Source organism: Carassius gibelio, chromosome B15 (assembly GCF_023724105.1).
Source record: "Carassius gibelio isolate Cgi1373 ecotype wild population from Czech Republic chromosome B15, carGib1.2-hapl.c, whole genome shotgun sequence".
NCBI lineage: Eukaryota > Metazoa > Chordata > Actinopteri > Cypriniformes > Cyprinidae > Carassius > Carassius gibelio.
The window spans coordinates 14,130,655-14,152,502 of NC_068410.1; the positions used below are offsets into that span (position 1 = coordinate 14,130,655).

General features: G+C 36.2%; 1 protein-coding gene across 1 annotated transcript in view; it reads left to right on the forward strand.

Annotated features, from left to right (window-relative positions):
* sorl1 (sortilin-related receptor, L(DLR class) A repeats containing) overlaps positions 1–21,848 on the forward strand; it is a 57,338-nt gene that overhangs the window by 24,311 nt on the left and 11,179 nt on the right. The window contains exons 7-28 of the mRNA XM_052575948.1: positions 6,097–6,198; positions 6,310–6,479; positions 8,265–8,457; positions 9,412–9,529; positions 10,616–10,689; positions 12,069–12,157; positions 12,270–12,448; positions 12,530–12,716; positions 12,811–12,939; positions 14,123–14,208; positions 16,003–16,175; positions 17,263–17,394; positions 17,478–17,569; positions 17,655–17,901; positions 18,006–18,144; positions 18,881–19,054; positions 19,155–19,268; positions 19,353–19,475; positions 20,571–20,690; positions 20,797–20,922; positions 21,029–21,139; positions 21,234–21,365. Of these exons, the coding sequence (XP_052431908.1) occupies positions 6,097–6,198; positions 6,310–6,479; positions 8,265–8,457; positions 9,412–9,529; positions 10,616–10,689; positions 12,069–12,157; positions 12,270–12,448; positions 12,530–12,716; positions 12,811–12,939; positions 14,123–14,208; positions 16,003–16,175; positions 17,263–17,394; positions 17,478–17,569; positions 17,655–17,901; positions 18,006–18,144; positions 18,881–19,054; positions 19,155–19,268; positions 19,353–19,475; positions 20,571–20,690; positions 20,797–20,922; positions 21,029–21,139; positions 21,234–21,365 (3,010 nt within the window). The remainder of the gene's footprint in view (positions 1–6,096; positions 6,199–6,309; positions 6,480–8,264; positions 8,458–9,411; positions 9,530–10,615; positions 10,690–12,068; positions 12,158–12,269; positions 12,449–12,529; positions 12,717–12,810; positions 12,940–14,122; positions 14,209–16,002; positions 16,176–17,262; positions 17,395–17,477; positions 17,570–17,654; positions 17,902–18,005; positions 18,145–18,880; positions 19,055–19,154; positions 19,269–19,352; positions 19,476–20,570; positions 20,691–20,796; positions 20,923–21,028; positions 21,140–21,233; positions 21,366–21,848) is intronic.

The window sequence follows — 21,848 nt, forward strand, 5'->3', positions numbered from 1 at the left end:
AACTCTTGTAAATGTAGATCTTTAAATACAGGTTATCATAAAATCATAAATCAGATGTTAAGTTGATTACGGTTTCAATGGGTTCAATTAATTAGTCATTTGACTGCTTAAAATGAGGTCTATAATACTGAATTACAGGATGGATTAAAGGAATAGTTCATCAAAAAGTAAATTTTGCTGTTAATTTACTGTCAGGCAATTTGAGATGTCAGTTTGTTTCTTCAACGGAACAGATTTTGAATGGGTGCCGTCAGAATGAGAGTAAAAAACTGATAAAAACATCACAATTATCAACAAATAATCCCCACAGCTCCAGTCCATTAGTTAACATCTTGTGAAGCAAAAAGCTGTTTCTAAGAAACAGATCCGTAATAAGACATTTTAACTTTAAATCATTACTTCCAATATGAGTCTGAAATGCTTTGATGGATTTGTTTCTTACAAACGTGTAACTTTTTGATTGACAAGACTTTAATTGATGGAATGGAGTCGTGTAGATTACTTGTGGATTGTTGTGGTGTTTTTATCAGCTGTTAGGACTCTCATTCTGACGGCACCCATTCAAAATCTGTTCCGATGATGCAATTAACTATTACTAATCCAACTATTATTATTATTATTATTTTTTTTATTATTACTGTAGAAGATCCATTTTTGAGCAAGTGATGTAATGCTACATTTCTGTTTCGGGGAAGAAACAAACTCTACGGGCCTTATCATACACTTGACACAATGCGGCACCAGGCATGATGCAAGTATTTTTTGCTAGTTTCAGCCTGACACAATTATCATTTTCACATCCTTTGGCCATGTTGTATAAATAGAAAATGCATTTCCGCTTATTTATGTGGCCAGGGGCATGCTTGCCTGAAAACGAGGTGTGTTTAGGTGCATTTTTGGCGCGTTGCTATTTTGAGGCAACTGATATAGACTACGTCATTGACCAATTAAAACCTGGTCTAAAGTCAATGACACAGTCATTTTTTGTTATTTAAAGAGTGCTTTAGTAATATGCACCTATAGGTGGATCCAAAACGTGCATAAACTCTGCTCATTTCACACATGCAGCAGCACACAAACATGCCAAATATAAAAAATGAAAGGATTACAATGTAAAAGATTTTAATTGTATAGGCTACATTAATATAAAAAAAGCCTACATGTCGTAATGGATAATCAGCGCATACATCAGAATTAGCTTACCTATTTGCTAGTGCACGAGCAGCTCTGTTTCCTCTCTGGAGACACGTTCAGTCTTTGCGCTTAAAAATTATACAGTGTAAATAGCGAATCTGCTATGGCGCGAGTGCAATTGGCTCTTATAGGGAATGAGAGATGAGATGGGTTATGCCCAAAACACACCCATTACCCATTAAGAGAATAGGGACAACCCTTTTAGACCACAAGTCAAAAAACACATTATTTTCCATAGAATGTACATTATTTTTTATTGTACATTATTTATTTCAGTGTTGTAAATAAAACTCAACCACTGATTTCTAGTTGTGTCCTCTTTTGGAAGGCTGAACAAAGTAGTTTTGCTTTCACAACGAAACACACAGTGACTCCACAACATGCCGGTGGCAACAATACCACAGCGAGGATCAAAGTTACACCTTCTTTCTTTGCGTGAACATTTGGGAGGCATTATGCAAATCTTCCCACATCATGACATAGACATGTGGGGGCGTGTTTAAACGAGGCATTTTATCAGGGCGTGGTTGACTCTTAACTTTTATAAAGAATGTGTCTTTGGATTTGAAACTTTAGTCCTTGCAACTTTACAGATCTTTTTTATACACCAAGAGCTTGTGACACTCCAAAGAGAAAGGAAAATGGAGAACACATCATATGACCCCTTTAAAGAACCTTTATGTTTCTTTATATTAAAGAGAAAAATATAATTTTCTTTTTCTTAGATTCAGTAGAGTCTTTACTGTTGGGAAAGGGTCCTCATTTTGAACAGAGCATCTCAGCAATGCAGAACTTTTCACACTGTGTTCCTTCAACACGCTGCATCTACACATTCTCACTCATGCTTGAAAGTCTGATCTGTCTTCCAGACTAAGCGATGGGAGAGACTGCCAGCACAGTACGGCTGTTGTTCTAGAGATAAATGCCTCCTCCAAAAAGACGGCAAAGTGACTCCAAAGCCAGATATTCATTAGGCCGGCTGTGCCAGAAATGATTCCATTCATGTTGGCATGTAAGAATAGAAGGCTTCTTTCTGCTGTCAAGTTTGTAGTCAGGGACATTTGGATACTATGGCAGCAGAATGAGAGATGACAGTTTGCTCAGAGGGGCTGTTTGTGGCTAACAGCCTATAAATGCTTAATGATACTGTGACGTTTAAAATTGAAGGTTGGATCTATGTGTCGGTTGCAAATCGAACCCTGGGAGAAAAATTCGGACCACCTGACAGGATTCAGTAACGGCTCAATCACAGAAACACTGCATCCACCTCTGTGGCAGCTCTGCACCTCCCTGAAAGGCACCTTTCAGACTTTGAGATTGCAGCTTGATACATTTAAATATTCAAAAAGTTTTAAATGTAAATATTAAATCATATAGATAATATAATGTTATTAGAATTATAATATTATTAGTACTATTATTATTTATTAGCTATCCCTGTTGACTTCAATAGTCAATATAATAATTGTTCTACATAAGAGAGAAACTTATACAGCGTTTTTTTTTTTTTTTTTTTTTATTTTAATACCATGGCTTTAAACTATTGATTTCCAGACATTCAAAAATGTAATTATAATTTTTAAAGGCAAATAGAAAATAAATAATTCCAGTCATTTTTCACTCAGCTCTGAAAAAACTTAATTGGATTGAGTTTAACTCTTTTTTTTAATTTTTATTTTATTTTATTGTATTTTATATATATATATATATATATATATATATATATATATATATATATATATATATATATATATATATTACATTATAAAGTAAACTGTACTGTATTGTCATATGCAAGTATACTACAACTTACTTTTATTATTTAATATTTGAATATAATATACTGAATACTTTATAATGTTTTCCATCATTTTTAATAACCTTGTTCAGTAATTGCATGCAATGATGTATTGCTTACACAAGAACATATTATTCTGATATTATGGTACCATATCTAAACATTGGCATCTGGATCTGGTTGTCGCAGCTTTGTGATTTGATTGTTGTTATCGCACACTTTGCTCTCTTAAGATCTCCTGGCAACAGCATCTGTTTCGAGAGGTCTCCCTGGTCTTTGCTCTCTAAAGCCAGATTGTGTTTTGGCTGCTTCCACAACACTGCAGTCTGTTCCTGGAGACAGCCGTTAACAACAAGATAAATCAATAGCATGAATGGTGTGACTAAAAACGAGGCAGTGCGGAGAGCTGAGAAAGACAACACTAAGCCTTTGTGCCTTTGAACAAGGAAGTGGTTAAACTTGTTATTCAGGATGATTATGCTTATAAATATACTGTAATCTGACAGGCTGTCTTCCTGTTGTTCTAACACTGACCCAATAAATCCCTTTTGCTGGCTGTGTTTATTAGTATTTTGCCTGTTACCACTCCAATCTTGCAGCCCTTTTTGACTTTGCAGTTTGATCTAGGAAACAGCAATAAACCTGATTAATGTAGAGAATCTGTTTCTTTGCTTTTTCACCTCTAATAGCATCTTTGGCTTTTAGACAGGCAGCAATAATAATTTTTTTAGGCAAATTTGTTTGCTTGTTTACACAGCAAGAAAAAAGTTTTGTAAACTATTAATCTGTTAATAAAAATCAATACATAAAAGTATTTATGTAGTGAATATTGAACACCTATATCGGACACAGATCTTTAGTTTGGTCGTGCGTAATCTGTTTATTATAGTGAGAGTAATGTACAGCTTTGTGAAGCTGATGTTGTGTTACTAACTCACCCACAGCTTGATTACAGTGACAGCTTGTCGTACAAAGGAGAGACTGATTGAACCGGTTGAACTTCAGGATTGATTGAAGCTTTGATTTCCTGAGGGGAGAAAGTGAAGGAGAGACTTGGGAAGAAGTAGTGAAAAGACTCTAGACGGAGGCACATCTAGGTTGCTGGGACAGTGACTAGATTATGACCGCTCACATCAGCTTTCCTTCCCTTTTCTCTCTAAAAAAACCCAGCAGTTTTAGAAGAACTAATAAGAGATACTGTTTTTTTCCTTTTCCAAATCCCCAGTAGTCCTTATTAAGTGGTTACAGGTAACAGGACCCTAGTGAAAACAGTGCTGGGTGGGCATATCTGCCAATGCTGATATTGTCTGCCATTCAGACCCCATTTATAGTGGTATTATGCCATGGTTTATGGTAACTGAAGGTATCAGATTATCTTATAAAATCTTGTGTACCTTATAAAACTCTGTGATGTTTAGTTTTAATTATCATACAGAGAGCCAGGACCTCGGTTTAATGTCCCATCTAAAGGATGTGCTAAAACAAACCAACCACCTTGTGTGATGTTACTCTCATCTTAACTAAATATAGACTGATAAATCTGTTTAACCATTTAAAAAAAAAATGATATTCACACTTTTTTTATTCAGCTGAATAACTTGTTCACATATATACATTAAATTATTTTATTATTTGGGTATTAACTTTAAATTAAAACTAGTTTATTCTTTTTTATTATTATTGTTATTCCAATTTTTGTAAATATAATGCCATAAATAACAATTATAAATTATTTGATATATAACATTTTCTTCTTCTTCTTCTTTGTATTAAGTATATACATTTATGTATAATGATAATAATAATATATTATTATTATACAAATTATTATAAATGATTAATATTATTTTAAGAATTTTATTATTAATAAAAATTATCGAAATACATACTGTTTTTGTTGTAGTTTGTTGATCATATAGTTATTACTGTCAGACCTGAAATAAAACAATATTTAAAAATAGTTTATATATATATATATATATATATATATATATATATATATATATATATATATATATATATATATATATATATATATACACACACATATATATATATATATATATATATATATATATATATATATATATATATATATATATATATATATACATATATATACACATATATATATATATATATATATATATATATATATATATATATATATATATATATATTAGGGCCGGGACTCGATTAAAAATATAATCTAATCAATTAGAGGCTTTGTAATTAATTAATCGAAATTAATCGCATTTTAATCGCATATAAATATTTGATCTGAGAACAGTGAGAAGTAATTTTTTTTCACATGGATTTATAGTATACAATTGAATAATGACTGAATACATAAGCTTAAGCAACAAAATATTGTTTATTTTTGTTCAACCAAGTCTAGCAGACAAGTGCAATTTTTGCCATGAAGTGTAGCAATAGCATATTTAGAAACAATTTAGAAATAGTACATTTCAAAAATTCAGGAAGCTTATAGGTATATATATATAACATTGGAAACACTGACTATTAGAAAACCTCTCTCTGTTGCTTCAGAGGCCATAACATACTAAGTCCAACTCTCAATAACCTTGGCCAAAACAATAAAGAGTTCAACATAAACTGTTGCACCAACAAAATAATACATAGTTCAACATAAAGTGTAAAGTCCACGCTAGCTGCTATATGTTTTGCATTGAGGTGATACTTGAGGCTCGATGTGCTGCTGTGATATGCGAAGCGAACGCTAGTTGGTGCTCCAGTATAATCGGTCTGCCGAAACTCACCCAGTGAGAAACGTTCCGCGGTGCAAAAATAAGTTATTAAAAACGCGGGAATTTTTTTTCTGTAATTAATTAATCTTAGTTAACGCGTTATTTTTTGTGTAATTAATTAATCTCAATTAACGCGTTAAAGTCCCGGCCCTAATATATATATATATATATATATATATATGTGGGTTAAATGCAGTGGATGGGTTAAATGCAGAGCACAAATTCCGAGTATGAGTCACCATAATAGGCCGCACGTCACTTCACTAATTTGTGATATCCAGTTTGATTTATTTGTTTTAGTTAAGCTAATTATTGTGAATTACTGTGTTTCCACAGACGTTGTTTGGGAGTCACGAGTCTCAGTCTGTCCAGCTGTGGGTTTCCTATAACCGGCAGCCAATGAAAGCAGCTCAGTTTAACACCCGCCACCCGATCACGGTGAGTGCCATCAGCTTCGTTTAGTCTCAGAAATGTATTTATGGTCATGACTTTTAAAGCTTCATGTTGTTTACCTGTCACATGCAATTCCCTACTGTCCTCTCTCTGCAGGAGTACTACATAGCAGATGCTTCGGAGGACCAGGTGTTCGTATGCGTGAACCACAATAATAACGTTACACACCTGTACATCTCGGACACACAGGGCCTAGCCTTCTCGCTGTCCCTAGAGAACGTACTGTTCTACAGCCCTGATGGCTCTGGGAGCAACACACTTATCAGGTACAGTTAAACATCACCATATGTGTGTGTGTGTGAGAGAGAGAGAGAGAGAGAGAGAGAGAGAGAGAGAGAGAGAGAGACGCCTTCCTGCTGCCGAACAGTACATAAACAGATGACATGACCATAAAAGTGATTTACCAAAGTAGGACATATGTTTTTTGGTCCTGGAACAACATTCCTATTAAAGGGATAGTTCACCCAAAAGTGAAAATTCTGTCAATAATTACTCAACCTCATGTCGTTCCAAACCCGTAAGACCTTTGTTCATTTTCAACTTAAGATATTTTTGATGGAATCCGAGAGCTTTCTGACCCTGCATAGACAACATTGGAACTACCAAGTCATGGTGAATTGGCAGCGGAGACTGACACAAAATATAATATTGTTGAATAAATTTTTTTTTTTTTTTTTTGCGCACAAAAAGTATTCTTGTAGTTTCATAACATTACGGTTGAGCCTTATCGTCATAATCACTTAAATCTAGCTTGCACTCACTGTTGTAAATGAAACAGTTTGAAGTGGATGCGCTTTTTATTGGACTTCTCATGAACCGATGCAGTGCACCACCCGCTGAGGGGCATCAAACAGCGATCAAAGACAATTTTTAAAATAACTCTGACTGGATTTGTATAAAAGAAGAAAGTCATATACACCTAGGCTGACTTCAAGGTGAGTAATTTATGGGCTAATTTTAACTTGTGGGTGAATGATTTTTTATTGCCTTTTTCTCTCTGTATTGGTAGTTTTCTATCTTTACAAAAGATATACAGACTATTCACTTGCAACATATTTTTGAAAAGACTAAGTTTAAAAGAAATTTATTTCAAAAACATTTTAAGGATTCTTTAATGAATAGTAATTTCAAAAGAACAGGATTTTTTTGAATCCCACATTTCTGTAACAAATTAGTTTTTTACTTTCACTTTTAAACAATTTAATGCATTATTGCTGATGACAAATATTAATTCTTTGAAGAAAAAAAATCTTACTCCCCCCCCCCCCCCCAAACCTTTGAACATTAGTGTAAATCCGAAAATGCGTAAATAAATAATTTGATAAACAAATAAATGAGCGCATTTCTTAGCAGTTTTCAGTAGAAACCTTCAACATACTTTCTACTTTTCACCCTAAAAAACAAGAACCATTGACCTGCACTAAACATAACGCTTTTTTCTCAACTTCACACTAACCATAATCCCTAAAATCCAAAGGAAATCATAGGTTGATACAAATTTTGGTTGAAGCCCCAACCCAAAAATTTAGATAGAAATTTTGCCTCAGGGCCAACAACCATGTTGAGCCAGGAACATGTCCCACTTCAGTAATTCACATAAAGCCTCAGTCTTACACAGCTTTCAGTCTCGTAACCTTTACTTGAACCCCTCTCGGTTTAGTGACGGCCCCTCATCAGTGTTGAAAATCCGTTTTGGCTCTGCACACCTCAACCCATAATCAGGTTAGTGAGGTCTCGTCTCTATAATGCAAGAGCTATGTCTTCGCCCACTGGTCCCTCAGCTCACACTGTCAGTAGAAAAGCAATCTGTCATTTCTACACAGCTTCCCAAGGACATGCTATTGTTTTACTCTGCGGCAGAGCGGGATCTCACCCACCGCCAAACCACTGAGCTCAGCACGGCCGCCAGAGAGCAGAGACGCAATTACTGCAGTGCGGAATGCAGATGTGATGCGCTTGGCTCGCGTGCCATTGGCATTTTCATAGAGGCCCTCTCTTGGCAGATATGAATGGCGCATGTAAACACAATTGGGTTTTTGTGCGTTTGAAAGGTATTTCGCCAACGAGCCGTTTGCCGATCTCCACCGGGTCGAGGGGTTGAGGGGTGTGTTTGTGGCCACTCTGATCAATGGATCGGTCACTGAGGACAACATGCGGTCAGTCATCACGTTCGATAAAGGAGGAACCTGGGAACTTCTGCAGCCACCTTCGGCCGACAGCCTGGGAGGAACCATAGACTGCAAGGTATTAGGGATGTTGGTCTAAATACTCTGGGGCAAAGTGTTTTTATTTTAAAATGTCCTGTCAATTTAATAATAATCCAAAATTTGAAAGCATAATTTTGGTCCATTTTGTTGTTTAGGAGTTTTTAAGCACGCCTTCTATGCAGCGTTGAGTGAATTTTCTTCCCCTGAAATGCACTATATGCTATTTGGCATAAATTTCTACCCCCCTTTAACTGTTCAGACCACACACTACTACCCAAAATGCCACTGTAACGAAATATAATATTTATGAATGATCATTGCTGGCATTTCTGAGCACTAGAGTACTGAGTACCTTAAGTACTGAGAAAATAATGCCAATTACTGATAAATGTTAGACAAAATGTTACATTGTTTTGTCTAAAACATTCATTTTATACATTTATTTATTACATATATGTGTCAAATTAAAAAGTTTTAAATCAATTTAAAAATTCAGGTCAACTAAAATCAATTTGAATAATTCTAAAAATGTAATATATGTATTGTTTGTATTATATTTAATATGTATTATGTTTTATGCAGTATGTATTATGCATTATGTATATATATATATATGTATTATGCATTTTAAATGCTACAACTTATTTTGCCATCAAAACACTATAATGTACATTATGAAGAGTGGATATTCATTTTGAGATTGGCTAAATATTACTTTGAATAGCGTTTTTAAATTACATTAAAACTTTAATATCAGTATATGACTGGTATGATACCACTATATTGTGCTTATCCCTACCATGAGTGTAGAATTTCTATTTTGTGTATTCGTGATGAAAAACACATGTTCATGAAGCTGTGGTTTTGTGTTTGCGAATTGAAGTTGTCGATCGTAGGAGGAAGTAGGTTTTTTTTTCTGCTTTTCCAGTGAACTGTTTGTGCTATTTTTATCTTATTACAGAGTTACTATCTCTATCTGTTTGTTTCTCAGCTGGACAATGGCTGTTCCCTGCACTTGGCCCAGAGATGGAGTCAGCTGCTGAATATTCAGCTGCGCAGGATCCCGATTCTTTCTAAAGAGTCTGCACCTGGCCTCATCATGGCAACAGGTGGGCTACATAACCTGCTCTATGCTCTTCTCAAACTGTATGTGCATGAGAGAGGAAGTACAAACACTTTTGCAGCTTGTTCGGTTTCTTCCTGTTTATGTTGCTTTGTTCCTGTTAACCAAGTGTCTGTAGGTCCTTTCAGAGAACACAGTGCACACAGTAATGATAGGGAGCAAGTGCATGAGCCCGACCTCTTGAGTTCACGCTTGGTGGAAAACATTGATTTTTGCTCTCTTTGCGCGGTTTGGAAGGCACTTCCTCCCTCTCATATCCCTCTCCCTATCTCTGCCAGCCGCAGCCAGGCCTTTAATTAAATGATTATTAGATAATGTGCATGCATGAAGACGAGAGGCACAGGAGGCTTGTGAAAATGTCTGGCCAATTCGGGTGCTATCGCTCCGGCACAGATGTGCTAATTATTTGTACTTCACCCACTGGCTAATTATCACATACAAACACACCCTCGAACTCATCGACGCCACCTCTACATTGTTCATATTGCAAAAAAAACGTGTTAAGTACATCGTATCTCTCTAAAGGAGATGAATGTAAATGAAGTTCATTAGCACTCAAAATAAATTAATGACAAAACCACCTGCGGTGACGCTGCAGTAAAACACATGGCGTCGAAAAAAGGATGATTCTGGGTGTCGAAGGAGGTGACACAATATCCTTGTCTGGGCTTCTTGTCACAGCGGCGAGACTGAAGCATCTAACAGGAACACAGGGTTTCTTGCCCTTTTGCTGGGTTTGTTCTTCTTCGAGCTAATTTCCTGCTGTTTTGTCTCTATTGTGGTCTGAATTTGAGTAGCATCTACACTATAAATATGATATGGTCCGATGCACTTGAGATCTCTCATGTGGTTTTCATCATGAAACATAAATACCCCTTTTACAGTTGTTTTAAACGCTGTTGTTTTGTCATGTGGTCACCTGATATCAGCTGTAATTGAGGCCTGAGATAAATGACACCCGATAGAGTGTAAATATTGACTGTCAACTCACGCTCTCTTGCTCTCTCTGTCTCTCTGTCTCTCTCTCTCTATCTCTCTCTCTCTCTCTCTCTCCCTACTATCTTCTGCACAGGATCTGTTGGAAAGAATTTGGCCAATAAGCCCAATGTGTATGTATCCAGCAGCGCAGGGGTCAGATGGAGAGAGGTGAGAACCTGCATATCTGTGATAGTGCAATAAAAAAAACCCCCAAAAACAATGGTTATTTAGGTAAAAATTGGGTTCGCATAGAACATAGAAATCAGTGATTCATGTGTCCAAACTTGCTATATCCAATTATAGTGCAATTTTGGTGTTTTTTTTTTTATTTTTATGATGATTTAAGTTAATGTTTGATTTATTTTTGTATTGTTGTGTGTATGTATTGGCTCAATATTTTATTTACTTTTTTCATTTTAACTTCACACATGAAGCAAAAGATCAAATCTGCTCTTTTTTTCTAGATCATAATGCATGATCATCAGTTCTTTCGCAGTTTGCTTGGTTTGTTTTAGGGATGCTCATATTTTAGCGCTTTTGCCATTTACCGAAATAATTTTGACCGATTGATACTGAACGGTTTAAAAGGTTTTTTTCCAAGTATTTTTTTTTTTAAGTTTGCTGCATTGTTAAAGAAAATTATTCTAAGCATATTTGTTAACTCCTGGCCGGGCCGCACTTACCTACAGATATATTTCGCTGCGCAAGCACCTCCTCCACTTTCACTTAACTAAAGTGGCAGAAGACAATACTGGATAAATGGTTATCAGAGAGTGAATCCATGAGTTAATGTGTTCAAATTCTGAATGGGTTTGGTAATAAAACAAAAGTTGTCACTCATTTTCAGTTCTTCACAATCTTTCACAAAGTTTCATTATATTCAGTGAAGCTCATAAACTGCATAATTATTCACTTTTTACAATTTGTTTCTTCTAATGAGAGGATTTATATCTGATGGGGGAAAAAAAACATTTGGTTTTTCAAAATGCATTGAAGGATTCAGTATGTGTGTGTCATCTTATTTTAATCATTTCAGTAAAAAAAGTTTTTGTGTAGGCCTATTTATTTTATTTTTGTTATTTATATTATTTCATTCAGTTTTGTGCTGTAGGTGTATTTTTATCGGGTCACAATTTAATATTAAATTCTTATCAGTTAACGGTTAATGTGCGGATACCCAATAGTGGTTATCGGTCAAATAAATTAACCTAAATGAGCATCTCTAGTCTGTTTATATATTAAACAACCCCCTTTTTTTTTTTTTTTTGAGAAAATACAGTATATATTAAATTCGGAGTTAAACCTTATTTCCTTTACATACTAAAGAAGTACTCACTAGACTATCCCATCTTATATAAATGATTTTGGCCATGTATTATTATCTCACTTAGGGCACAAGTTGAGCCAAAGAACCATTAGTTACCCCTCAAAAAAAATAAAATAATTGTACGCTGCTGCTGTGCCATTGCACTTTTTATATTTCCAGACTTTTTGAAAAAGTGTAGTAGCATTTGTTGTTCCATGTAATGGATATGTATGTTCTTTAGGCCCTGGCTGGTCCTCATTTCTACACCTGGGGAGATCATGGAGGGATCCTGATGGCTATCGCGCAGGGTGGCTCCACCAGAACACTCAAGTCAGTAACCGTTCAAGGATCTAATGTCACTCTGCTTTTAGTAGAGGCTCTTTGAGTATTATCAGGCTTTAGGACGTTACTGATAGTTGTGTCTTGTCTGTTGCTGGCTTAGATTCAGTACCAACGAGGGGGAAACCTGGAAAGAGTTCCAGTTTTCAGAGCAGGAGGTATATGTGTACCAGCTGCTGACTGAACCGGGTGAAAAGAGCACCATCTTCACCATCTTTGGCTCATATGCGGACCAGAAACACAGCTGGCTCATTGTGCAGGTCAACGCTAGTGATGTGCTTGGTAAGAGAACAGTTCTCTTATAATTGGTGCACCTTAGCTCCCTTGCAGCAAGTTTCTACATCTGATGTTATGTGTGTTTAGGTGTGCCGTGCTCGGAGGGCGACTATAAACTCTGGTCTCCTTCTGACGAGAGGGGAAACGGCTGTCTGCTCGGCAGAGAGGTAGTGTACAAGCGCCGCTCGCCTCACGCCACCTGCTTCAACGGCGAGGACTTCGACAGACCCGTCACCCTGTCCAACTGCTCCTGCACTCGACAGGACTATGAGTGGTATGAGCCGAAAGCCAGTTTTCCTTTTTGACCTTTTCTTCACCTGAATGCTAATCATTTCCCACTGTTTTGTGTAATCTTGATCTGTTTGCAGTGACTACGGGTTTAAGCTGAGTGAGGATCTGTCTCTCGAGGTGTGCGTGCTTGATCCTGAGTTTTCTGGAAACATTTATGCCACACCAGTACCCTGTCCAGTGGGCACCACTTACCGCCGCAGCAAAGGGTGAGAACAGTGTTACCTTGACCTTCAAAAGCTGATTATACACTCTGTGATTCAAACCTTTTGAGTCAGTATTAATACTTTAATGATAATAATTGAATTAATAAAGAATGATGGTGGGAAAAGAGTCATTTAAATTAATTTATCATAAGGCAACAACATAAAACATGGAAACATTTTTTTTATATTTTTTTATTTGCAAGGCACTGTGTGTGTGTGTGTATATATAATAGGTTGAATACTTAAAAAATAAGTTATTGTAATCTTTGTAAAATTATTTTAGATTAATTTGTAGAGGTCACTTTGAAGACTTTCTTGTTCCCTCTATACAGCTAAATCATATCTTTTGTGATTCAGCGCTGTAAATCAGCAAAACGTGAGAAATTCTTAATGGGGTGAATACTTATTAAAGGCTCGGTGTCCTCCTGGATACAGATTGTTAGCCGCCATCATCAGCAGCAGAATTATTAGATCTGCCAGCGCTGCGACACCATGCATCTCTCCTCTCATTATCTGCAGTCGAGAGGACAGGATTTATTTAGAACACTAACTTGAACCCAATTCATCTGGATGAGTTTAGATCTCTTGCTCCAGTCAGTTGAGATGTGAGATGTGAAGAAATGAGGTTAATCACAATTATAGTAATGATTCCTGGGAAAAGGGAGAAGTAAAGTTGATTTCTATTATTTAAGGATGCTCAATATATTATGATCACATCTATTATGAACCAAACTGTTTTTTTGTGTTTGTTTTTTTTGTACTTGGGTCAGGGTCAGGGTTGTTGTTGTTGTTGTTGTTGTAAAACTATTGGTTTTAGGTTTTACTATCTGTATACAGTATATAGTCTAAAAAGCATTATATTAGCAATGTATTGGTTATCGGACATTATATTTAGAATAACTATCATACTCTCATTGGTCAATAGATTTGTGCATCTCTAATGCCAATAAATGATGAATAGAATTAGCGGTTTCAGATAAACTTGTGACAACTTCTCAAAATATTACACAAGCATCAGGACAACAAAAGAAGGATTTAGCACAAAAAGCACAAAGATTCATAGACGTGTAATTATAGCATCACCTAGTGTCGATTTTTAGAACAACGTTCTTCAAGAAGAGAAATTTGCTGTGAAATTGAGTAAATGATTTCCACTGATGTGAAGGTGCGTCATCTGATGCTTTAGGTACAGGAAGGTTTCTGGAGACAGCTGCAGTGGGGGAGATGTTGAAGCTCGGCTGGATGGAGAAATGCTGCCCTGTCCTGTGGGAGGTACAGTAAGATCCTCCTCTTCAGCTTATACAATCATTTTCTCTAAGCTCTTCTTATGTAACACAACACTGTCCTGTGGGATGCAACATGAAGTTCATAACATGGCCTCAAAAAAAAAAAAGAATCTGTCCACAAGACAAAGCTTTGAAGTAGGAACCTTTTGGTTGAGATATAAATTGTAATAGCATAATTTTTGTGATTTAAAAAAGAAATTATTTTCTTTTACATTACATGCAAGTTTGTATTTTTTTAAATGCACTACTCTTCAAAAGTGTCAGCTAGAAAATGAATCAAAAGTGACAGTGACAAGAAGGAAAAATGGACAATAAATGACCAAAATGTCCTTAATATGAGATGGGAAAGTGAAGTGGTACAGTCCTTGTTTAGTGTGACATGTAAAACAGGTTTAAATCCTGACTTGAAATGAAAAATGAACCAAGCTAATTGCAACAGAACCGATTATAATGCATTATGTTGTGTGATAAAGAACAGTTTTGACATTTTATTTCACAGGAAAAAAGATAGTAAGAGTGGAGAAACAAGTCAAGTGTATTTATATTGCACATTTTAAAGCAAGTTGATAAAAAATAATAATAATGCTGCAAAATGAAAATGTGCATGAATAACAAATACGATTTGTATACTTTTAAAATAAATGTGTACTTTTATTAAGCGGGGACAAATAAAAATTGATCAAAAGTGACAGTAAAGACAATCATGACGTTACAGAAGATTTCGGTTTCTATAATAAATATTGCTCTTTTGAACTTTCTATTCATCAAGGACTCCTGAAAAAGTATCACTATTTTCACAAAGATGTCAAGCAGCCCAACTGTTCATATTAGAATGATTTTCGAAGGATCATGTGACACTGAGGACAAGATTGATGGCTGCTTAAAATTCAACTTTGCCATCATATGAATGGAATGCATTTTTAAAATAAATTCAAATAGAAAACATCTATTTTAAGTTGTCATAATATTTAACAATATTACTGTTTTTACTGAATTTTTTTTTTTTACTCAATATAGTCTTGGTGAGCAGAAGAGACATCATTCAAAAAAAATCATACCAACCCCAAACTTTTAAACAGTAGTGTAGATTTAATATGCTGAAGGTCTATATCAGTAATTTATAAAATTTTTGTTTGCATTTGGAAATGCATTTTAGGACATGACATATAAAATCCCAAATGTGTAAAATACAGTAATGCCTCAAGATGACCACGCTGAGATGACATGATGGACTGATTTCTGCAGTGAAAGCTGAATAAAGTAATGCGGACAGTCAGTCCTTAAGATAGGATTTGAAAGTTAAATGAGGATTGTTGGAGTGCGATCAATTCCCATCCACCCACCGAGCTGTTCTTAAGAGCCGTCGCTGTCTAGATGACCTCTTCTCTCCAGCATTGTGGCGCTCGGCCACTTGACCACGCTTCAGTGGCCACGTTGATTGGCTTGCCTCTCTGACTAGAGGACACTGGGAGTAAATAAGCAGCCCTTTCAGAAGCTGAGATCTGATCCAGCGGGGGAAGGAAGTGATGTGACTCTCAGCGGTGCCATCAGTTTTCTTTTACGATTTTGCAGTGAAAAAGAACATGCAAAGCCTTCCCAGAAGTGTGCAAGCTGTTAGCAACGAACAACTCCCTTTTAGTGCCAATGGTTTTGAAATTAAATGCTCACATGGGACTGTTCGGGTGAAACATGTGTTTTATACAACATAGTGTATTTCTCTGGAATGAGTCTTTATTTCACCTCTTAACTAAGACCTCTTGCCTACTTTACTTTTTTTTAGAGAGTAATGAGTTTATCCTGTATGCGGTGAGGAGCTCCATCCACCGCTATGACCTGGCCACAGGTACAGACCAGCCGCTTCCACTCTCGGGTCTCCATGAGGCTGTGGCTCTGGATTTTGATTATGAGAAGAACTGCCTATACTGGGCTGATATTTCACTGGACACCATACAGGTGAATAAACGTCCTTCAGTCACATAAATATAGGGATCTGCACCATATATTAGAGCTGCACGATTAATCGTTAAAAGATCGCAAACTCGATTAAAACACCCATGCAATCCCATTTGATTCACCCGTGTCTGTTAAATCTTTGAAACTATCATACCGGAACATTCAGATCGGTTTTTCTCTCTGCCGCTGACACAGAGAGCAGGTTTGGGTTGTCTTTTCGACTACACAGTATTATTTTGATCTTAGTCCATTCATATTATCAAAAAACAAAAAAAAAACTGGGATAAGAGTTTATAATTCAGATATAAACATTGATGCCTAGCGATCAAATTAGAGCAAATCCCCTTTTGAAAGCAACTGGCACTTCAAACAATGTTTGGGTCGATTGCATTGTTTGAAAAGTAACTGTTAAAAATGTTTTAGATTCTTGAATCATTCAAGCGATTCGTTTTAAAAACTCTGATTCATCCAGTAATGCAACAAGTATTTATGAGCGAGTCATTGAATCATTCAGTTAAACCACCTTTTCTTAATTTTAATATTAAATATATAAATATATATAACATTTTGAATGATTCATTCAAATTAATGAAACACTTCTAAATAGACGGCAACAGTAATGTTTTGTTACATTATTTAGTTTAGTTAAGAATCATGAGAAAACGGCCTGAGGGAGGAATTGGTTCTCTAGGGACCACCCTGCTGGATAGTTCTTAGAACAGAGTTCTTGGAAGTACGTGGTGCTATAGTGCCTTATAGTGACAAGAAAAAGTATGTGAACCCACTGGAATTGGATTTCAACTTTAGTTGGTTATAAACTGTCACCTGATCTGCATCCAAGTCACAAGTATTTATTTATTTATTTTATTTAAAAAATTATTAAATAAATAAATATATATATATATATATGTGTGTATCAAAGATCAGAAATAAAAAACTACTTAATTTGATTAGATCATAAAATTTTTTTATAATAACAACTACATCAAAAACAACAATAATAATAATACAAATAATAACTATTGTTATTACATTTTATTGGGCATTTAATAATGTTATAAGTATTTTCTTTGATTTTGTGTTACAGAGACTGTGTTTGAATGGAAGCTCTGGACAGGAAGTGATTGTCAGAAAGGATTTACAAAACGTGGAGGCGCTGTCATTTGACCCCATCAGCCGGTTGCTGTATTGGGTGGATGCTGGTGCTCAGAAAATCGAGGTAACCACAGGTTAAAACAACTACAGCAGCATCAGTTACAGGTGTTCGTTCTTGTAGACGTCCTCACACTGTCTCTCTTCCAGGTGTCCAACTCTGATGGAGACCTGAGACGCACTCTGGTCAATTCTTCAGTGGTAGAGCAGCCTCGAGCCCTGACGCTCATGCCAATAGAGAGGTGCAGTGTTCCCACAAACCACTTGTTTTCCTTAACAATCCACATGCTCCCTTCACCCTGACCACTAAGCTGCTGTTTCTTTTAGCTTGATGTTTTGGACAGACTGGGGCGATCGCGCAGCAGGCATCTACCGCAGCTGGATGGATGGTTCCAACTTCGCCTGCATTGTGTCTGAGGCAGTTCGCTGGCCCAATGGCATAACGGCCGATGAATCATGGCTGTACTGGACGGAGGCATATGGAGACCGCATTGAAAGAGCAGACTTTAATGGAGGCCGCCGTACTGTGATAATGGAGGGCCTGCCTCATCCTTATGCTATTGCTGTTTTTAAGGTAGGCCCAGTGTTGTCACTTCTTGGAATGTTGCAAATGATAATAAACTGTCTTTAATGATAAATTAAAGAAAGACTTTGTTGAACTGGTGTTTGTTGGTTTAGAATGACCTGTACTGGGATGACTGGTCTAGAATGGGAATCTTCAAAGCACCTAAATCAGGCTCACCAGACAGTGAGATGCTAGTGAGCAGACTGACAGGAGTGATGGATCTCAAGATCTTCTACAAGGGAAAAAACAGAGGTCAGTCCTTCTGAAAAACATGGGAAATACACTTTTAAAAACCGTTATAGAGCTTGCAGGCCTTTTCTTTTTTTTTCAAATATTTATTTTAATAAGCTCATTTTTATAATTTATTGTTATTATTGTTAGTTATTTTTAAATATATAAATGAACATTATCATTGTAGTTCTTGCATTTTATTGGACATGCAAAGAATTTGCGATAGGGTTATTATTATTATCATTAACAAAAACTAAAACCATTAAAAAAATGAACAGTTAATTAACCGAAATAAAACTAAAAACGCGTTAATTGTAGCTAACCGAAAAGGGAGCAATTTAGTTTTTTAGATTAAGTTGAAGTACTAAGATGCTAAAGCACTAAAACTGAAACTATATCCTAAAAAGAAAAAATAAATATTTCACTAAACCTTTAACTAAATAAAACAAAAAATATAAAAACAAAATTGAAAATATATTATATTAGTGATCCTAAAATAATATTGTTGCAAGATGAGTTCTCTATATTTTTGGTCTGTTTACACAAGAGTAGAGAAATACTTTTTTAATGTTTGTACTTTTAGACACTACTTTTTATTTGCAACTTTATTTTTTAGTTGTATAAAAAGCTAACAAACAAGCAATAAAAGCACAAATCTACAATATCGATTTCAAGGGCTCAGCTTCATACAGTGACCACACTGGTTTACTTGAGATACAGAAATAGGTTTTAAAGATTTTTTTCCCCTCTTTTTTAGGTCAGAATGCTTGTGCGGGTCAGCCATGCAGTCTTCTGTGTCTTCCCCAGCCGGGAAACAAGCATCACTGTGTTTGCCCCGATGGAGTTTCCAGCACCATCTTACCCTCAGGAGAGCATCGGTGCCAGTGTCCCGGTGGATATCAGCTCAGCAATAATACATGCGTTAAGACAGGTCTGACAGACTCAGAAGTGTCAGATATCAAAAGCTCTAAAAGCTAAATAAACATTTTTATAGAATTGAAATGGATTTCTTTGCTTTTATTGACTCTCAGAACACACCTGCCTGCCAAACCAGCACCGCTGCGCTAATGGGAAATGCATCAGCATCATCTGGAAGTGTGACAGTGACAACGACTGCGGCGACATGAGTGATGAACAGGAGTGCCGTGAGTGACATCATCAGCCCTGTCGCGTATCAAATGACAGAAATGTATTTGATCTGTGTTTCAGATATTTTTCTCGCTCTGCAGCCACCACTTCCTGTGACTCTGCGGTCCAGTTCCGCTGTGTGGCCTCAGGATCCTGCATTCCACTGGCCTTCAAGTGCGACCATGAGGATGACTGTGGAGATAACAGTGACGAGGAGCATTGTGGTGTGTGTTTGTGTTTAGGGCTATATGTCAAATATTCATTATATATCTGATAGGGGTGCTCCGATCATGATCGGCCGATCGTTAATGCGCATCTCGTCAGTAAAGCCGGTTTTCTAATCAGCGGTTAATTCCACCAGGTGCGTGATTTCACATAGAGCAGCTGTTACTACACAGAGCCGTTGTTAATAGAGAAGATGCGCCAATAAACGCTGAAAATTAGCTTGATTTGCGCATCTTCTCTATTAACCATGGCTCTGTGTAGTAACAGCTGCTCTATGTGAAATCACGCACCTGGTGGAATTAACCGCTGATTAGAAAACCGGCTTTACTGACGAGATGCGCATAACGATCGGCCGATCGTGATCGGAGCACCCCTAATATCTGAGATGATTTTGTTGGTGATATAACATTAAGCAGTATCACAGTATTTAAATGCACTATTTAATTCATCATTAGGTTTTCTAAAGAACACCTCTCAGCTTGCACATAAAAAGATCAAGTTTCTCTGAATAAGTATTGTTATTGTTGACTAAAACTAAAATGGTAAATATATCAATTTAAGAAATATTTGGCCATTAAAAGAAAGTAAATAATAAAAAAAAATACTTATAAAATTATACAAATTACAAAAGCACATGACAAAATTGCTAAAATTAAAATATATGATTAGAAATGTTAATACATTTTATAAGTCTATATAAATAATTCCAAAATAACACTGCTCTGAATTAAACTTAAGTAGCTATATTTACTAAAGGTGAGATAAAAGTAAATCAAAGTTAAATAGAAATATTAAAAAATATTTATATAAAATTATAAAAATTGTGTATGTTCATGGAAGAAATGTGAAGGTAGTCGTGTTTTATTAATATTGCTGTGTACATTGCTATTTATAAAGTATTATATTGTACAGTATATAAATACAATTAATTCATATAATTTCTCTGTTCGTTAGTTGAAAACTTTGTCAAAGCATGCCTTAATTATTTTTTAACAAGATTTACTTGCATCTGCTTTGCTGAATTGTATTTGTTTTTAGTTGTTCAGTTGAAGTAACATATATGCTGTGCTCATATTGCATCTGCTTTCTTTTAGAGTCTCACAAGTGTGGCCCGGGTGAGTTCACCTGTGCAAGAGGTGTGTGTATTCGGGACGCGTGGCGCTGTGATGGAGACAACGACTGCAGGGACTGGTCAGATGAGGCCAACTGTACTGGTGAGAGAAAAGACACTCGCTTACACACCGGTGTAAGAAATATGCAATCAAATACATCGCATCTACATCTTCAATGTCTCTCTCTTCCTCATTCTGTCACATGAAGTGGGTCACCACACGTGTGAGAGCAGTAGCTTCCAGTGTCACACAGGTCACTGCATTCCTCAGCGCTGGGTGTGTGACGGAGATGACGACTGCCAGGATGGCTCCGACGAGGACCCAAACCACTGTGGTCAGTCTCAAACACTGCCTTACTCACCCTCAGGCATTTGACTAACATGCATCAGCATCCCTTTCTCTAATCACTCATGTATAATTCTGTGCATTTTGTCCTTTAGGTAAAGAAAAGTGCAATGGTTTCTTATGCTCTAATGGCACCTGTCTGCCTGCTAGTGCTCACTGTAATGGCGTGGAGAACTGTCCAGGAGGCGCTGATGAGCAAAACTGCGGTATTGTTTTTTATATAAGTATAAACTGTATGTGGAACGTTGTTTGTTGTGTTGTAATTGTAACTAGAGGAATAATAATGGTCTGCTCTTGCAGGTCCCCTCTGTGCACACTATATGGAGTTTGTGTGCAGAAACCGAGCACAGTGTCTGTTCCAGTCTCTGGTGTGTGACGGTACCCGGCACTGCTCCGATGGATCTGATGAGGACCCCACGTATGCAGGCTGCTGTGAGTCCAACACATTTGCTAACCGAAATGTTAAGTAGAGGAACTAGCCAAAAGCTCCATTATGTGCTTTCGCCTAAGACTGTCCATGTAAATGTGGTGCAGTTAATTACATGAATAAATAGAAATATCATGAGGTACACAATTAGTTATGCCTCTGACCTGAATGTTAATTCCTTTAAGATATTCCTTAAGGAATTATTAAATCTAACGTAAATCTACTATTCAGAAGTTTGGTTGTATAATCATTTTAGAAAGAAGTCTCTTATTCTCACCAGTGCTGCATTTATTTTATCAGAAATACAGTAATATTGCGAGATATTATTACAAATTATGTTTTATTGTTTTGTCATATGCTATACTTGTCCTCTGCCTTAACGTATTGTCTTTAATTCAGAGTGTCATAATTTATTCATAATAGCTTCTCTGCGAAAATTGATGTATGCACTTACTTTCAACTTAATCTGTCTAATTAATTGCCATATC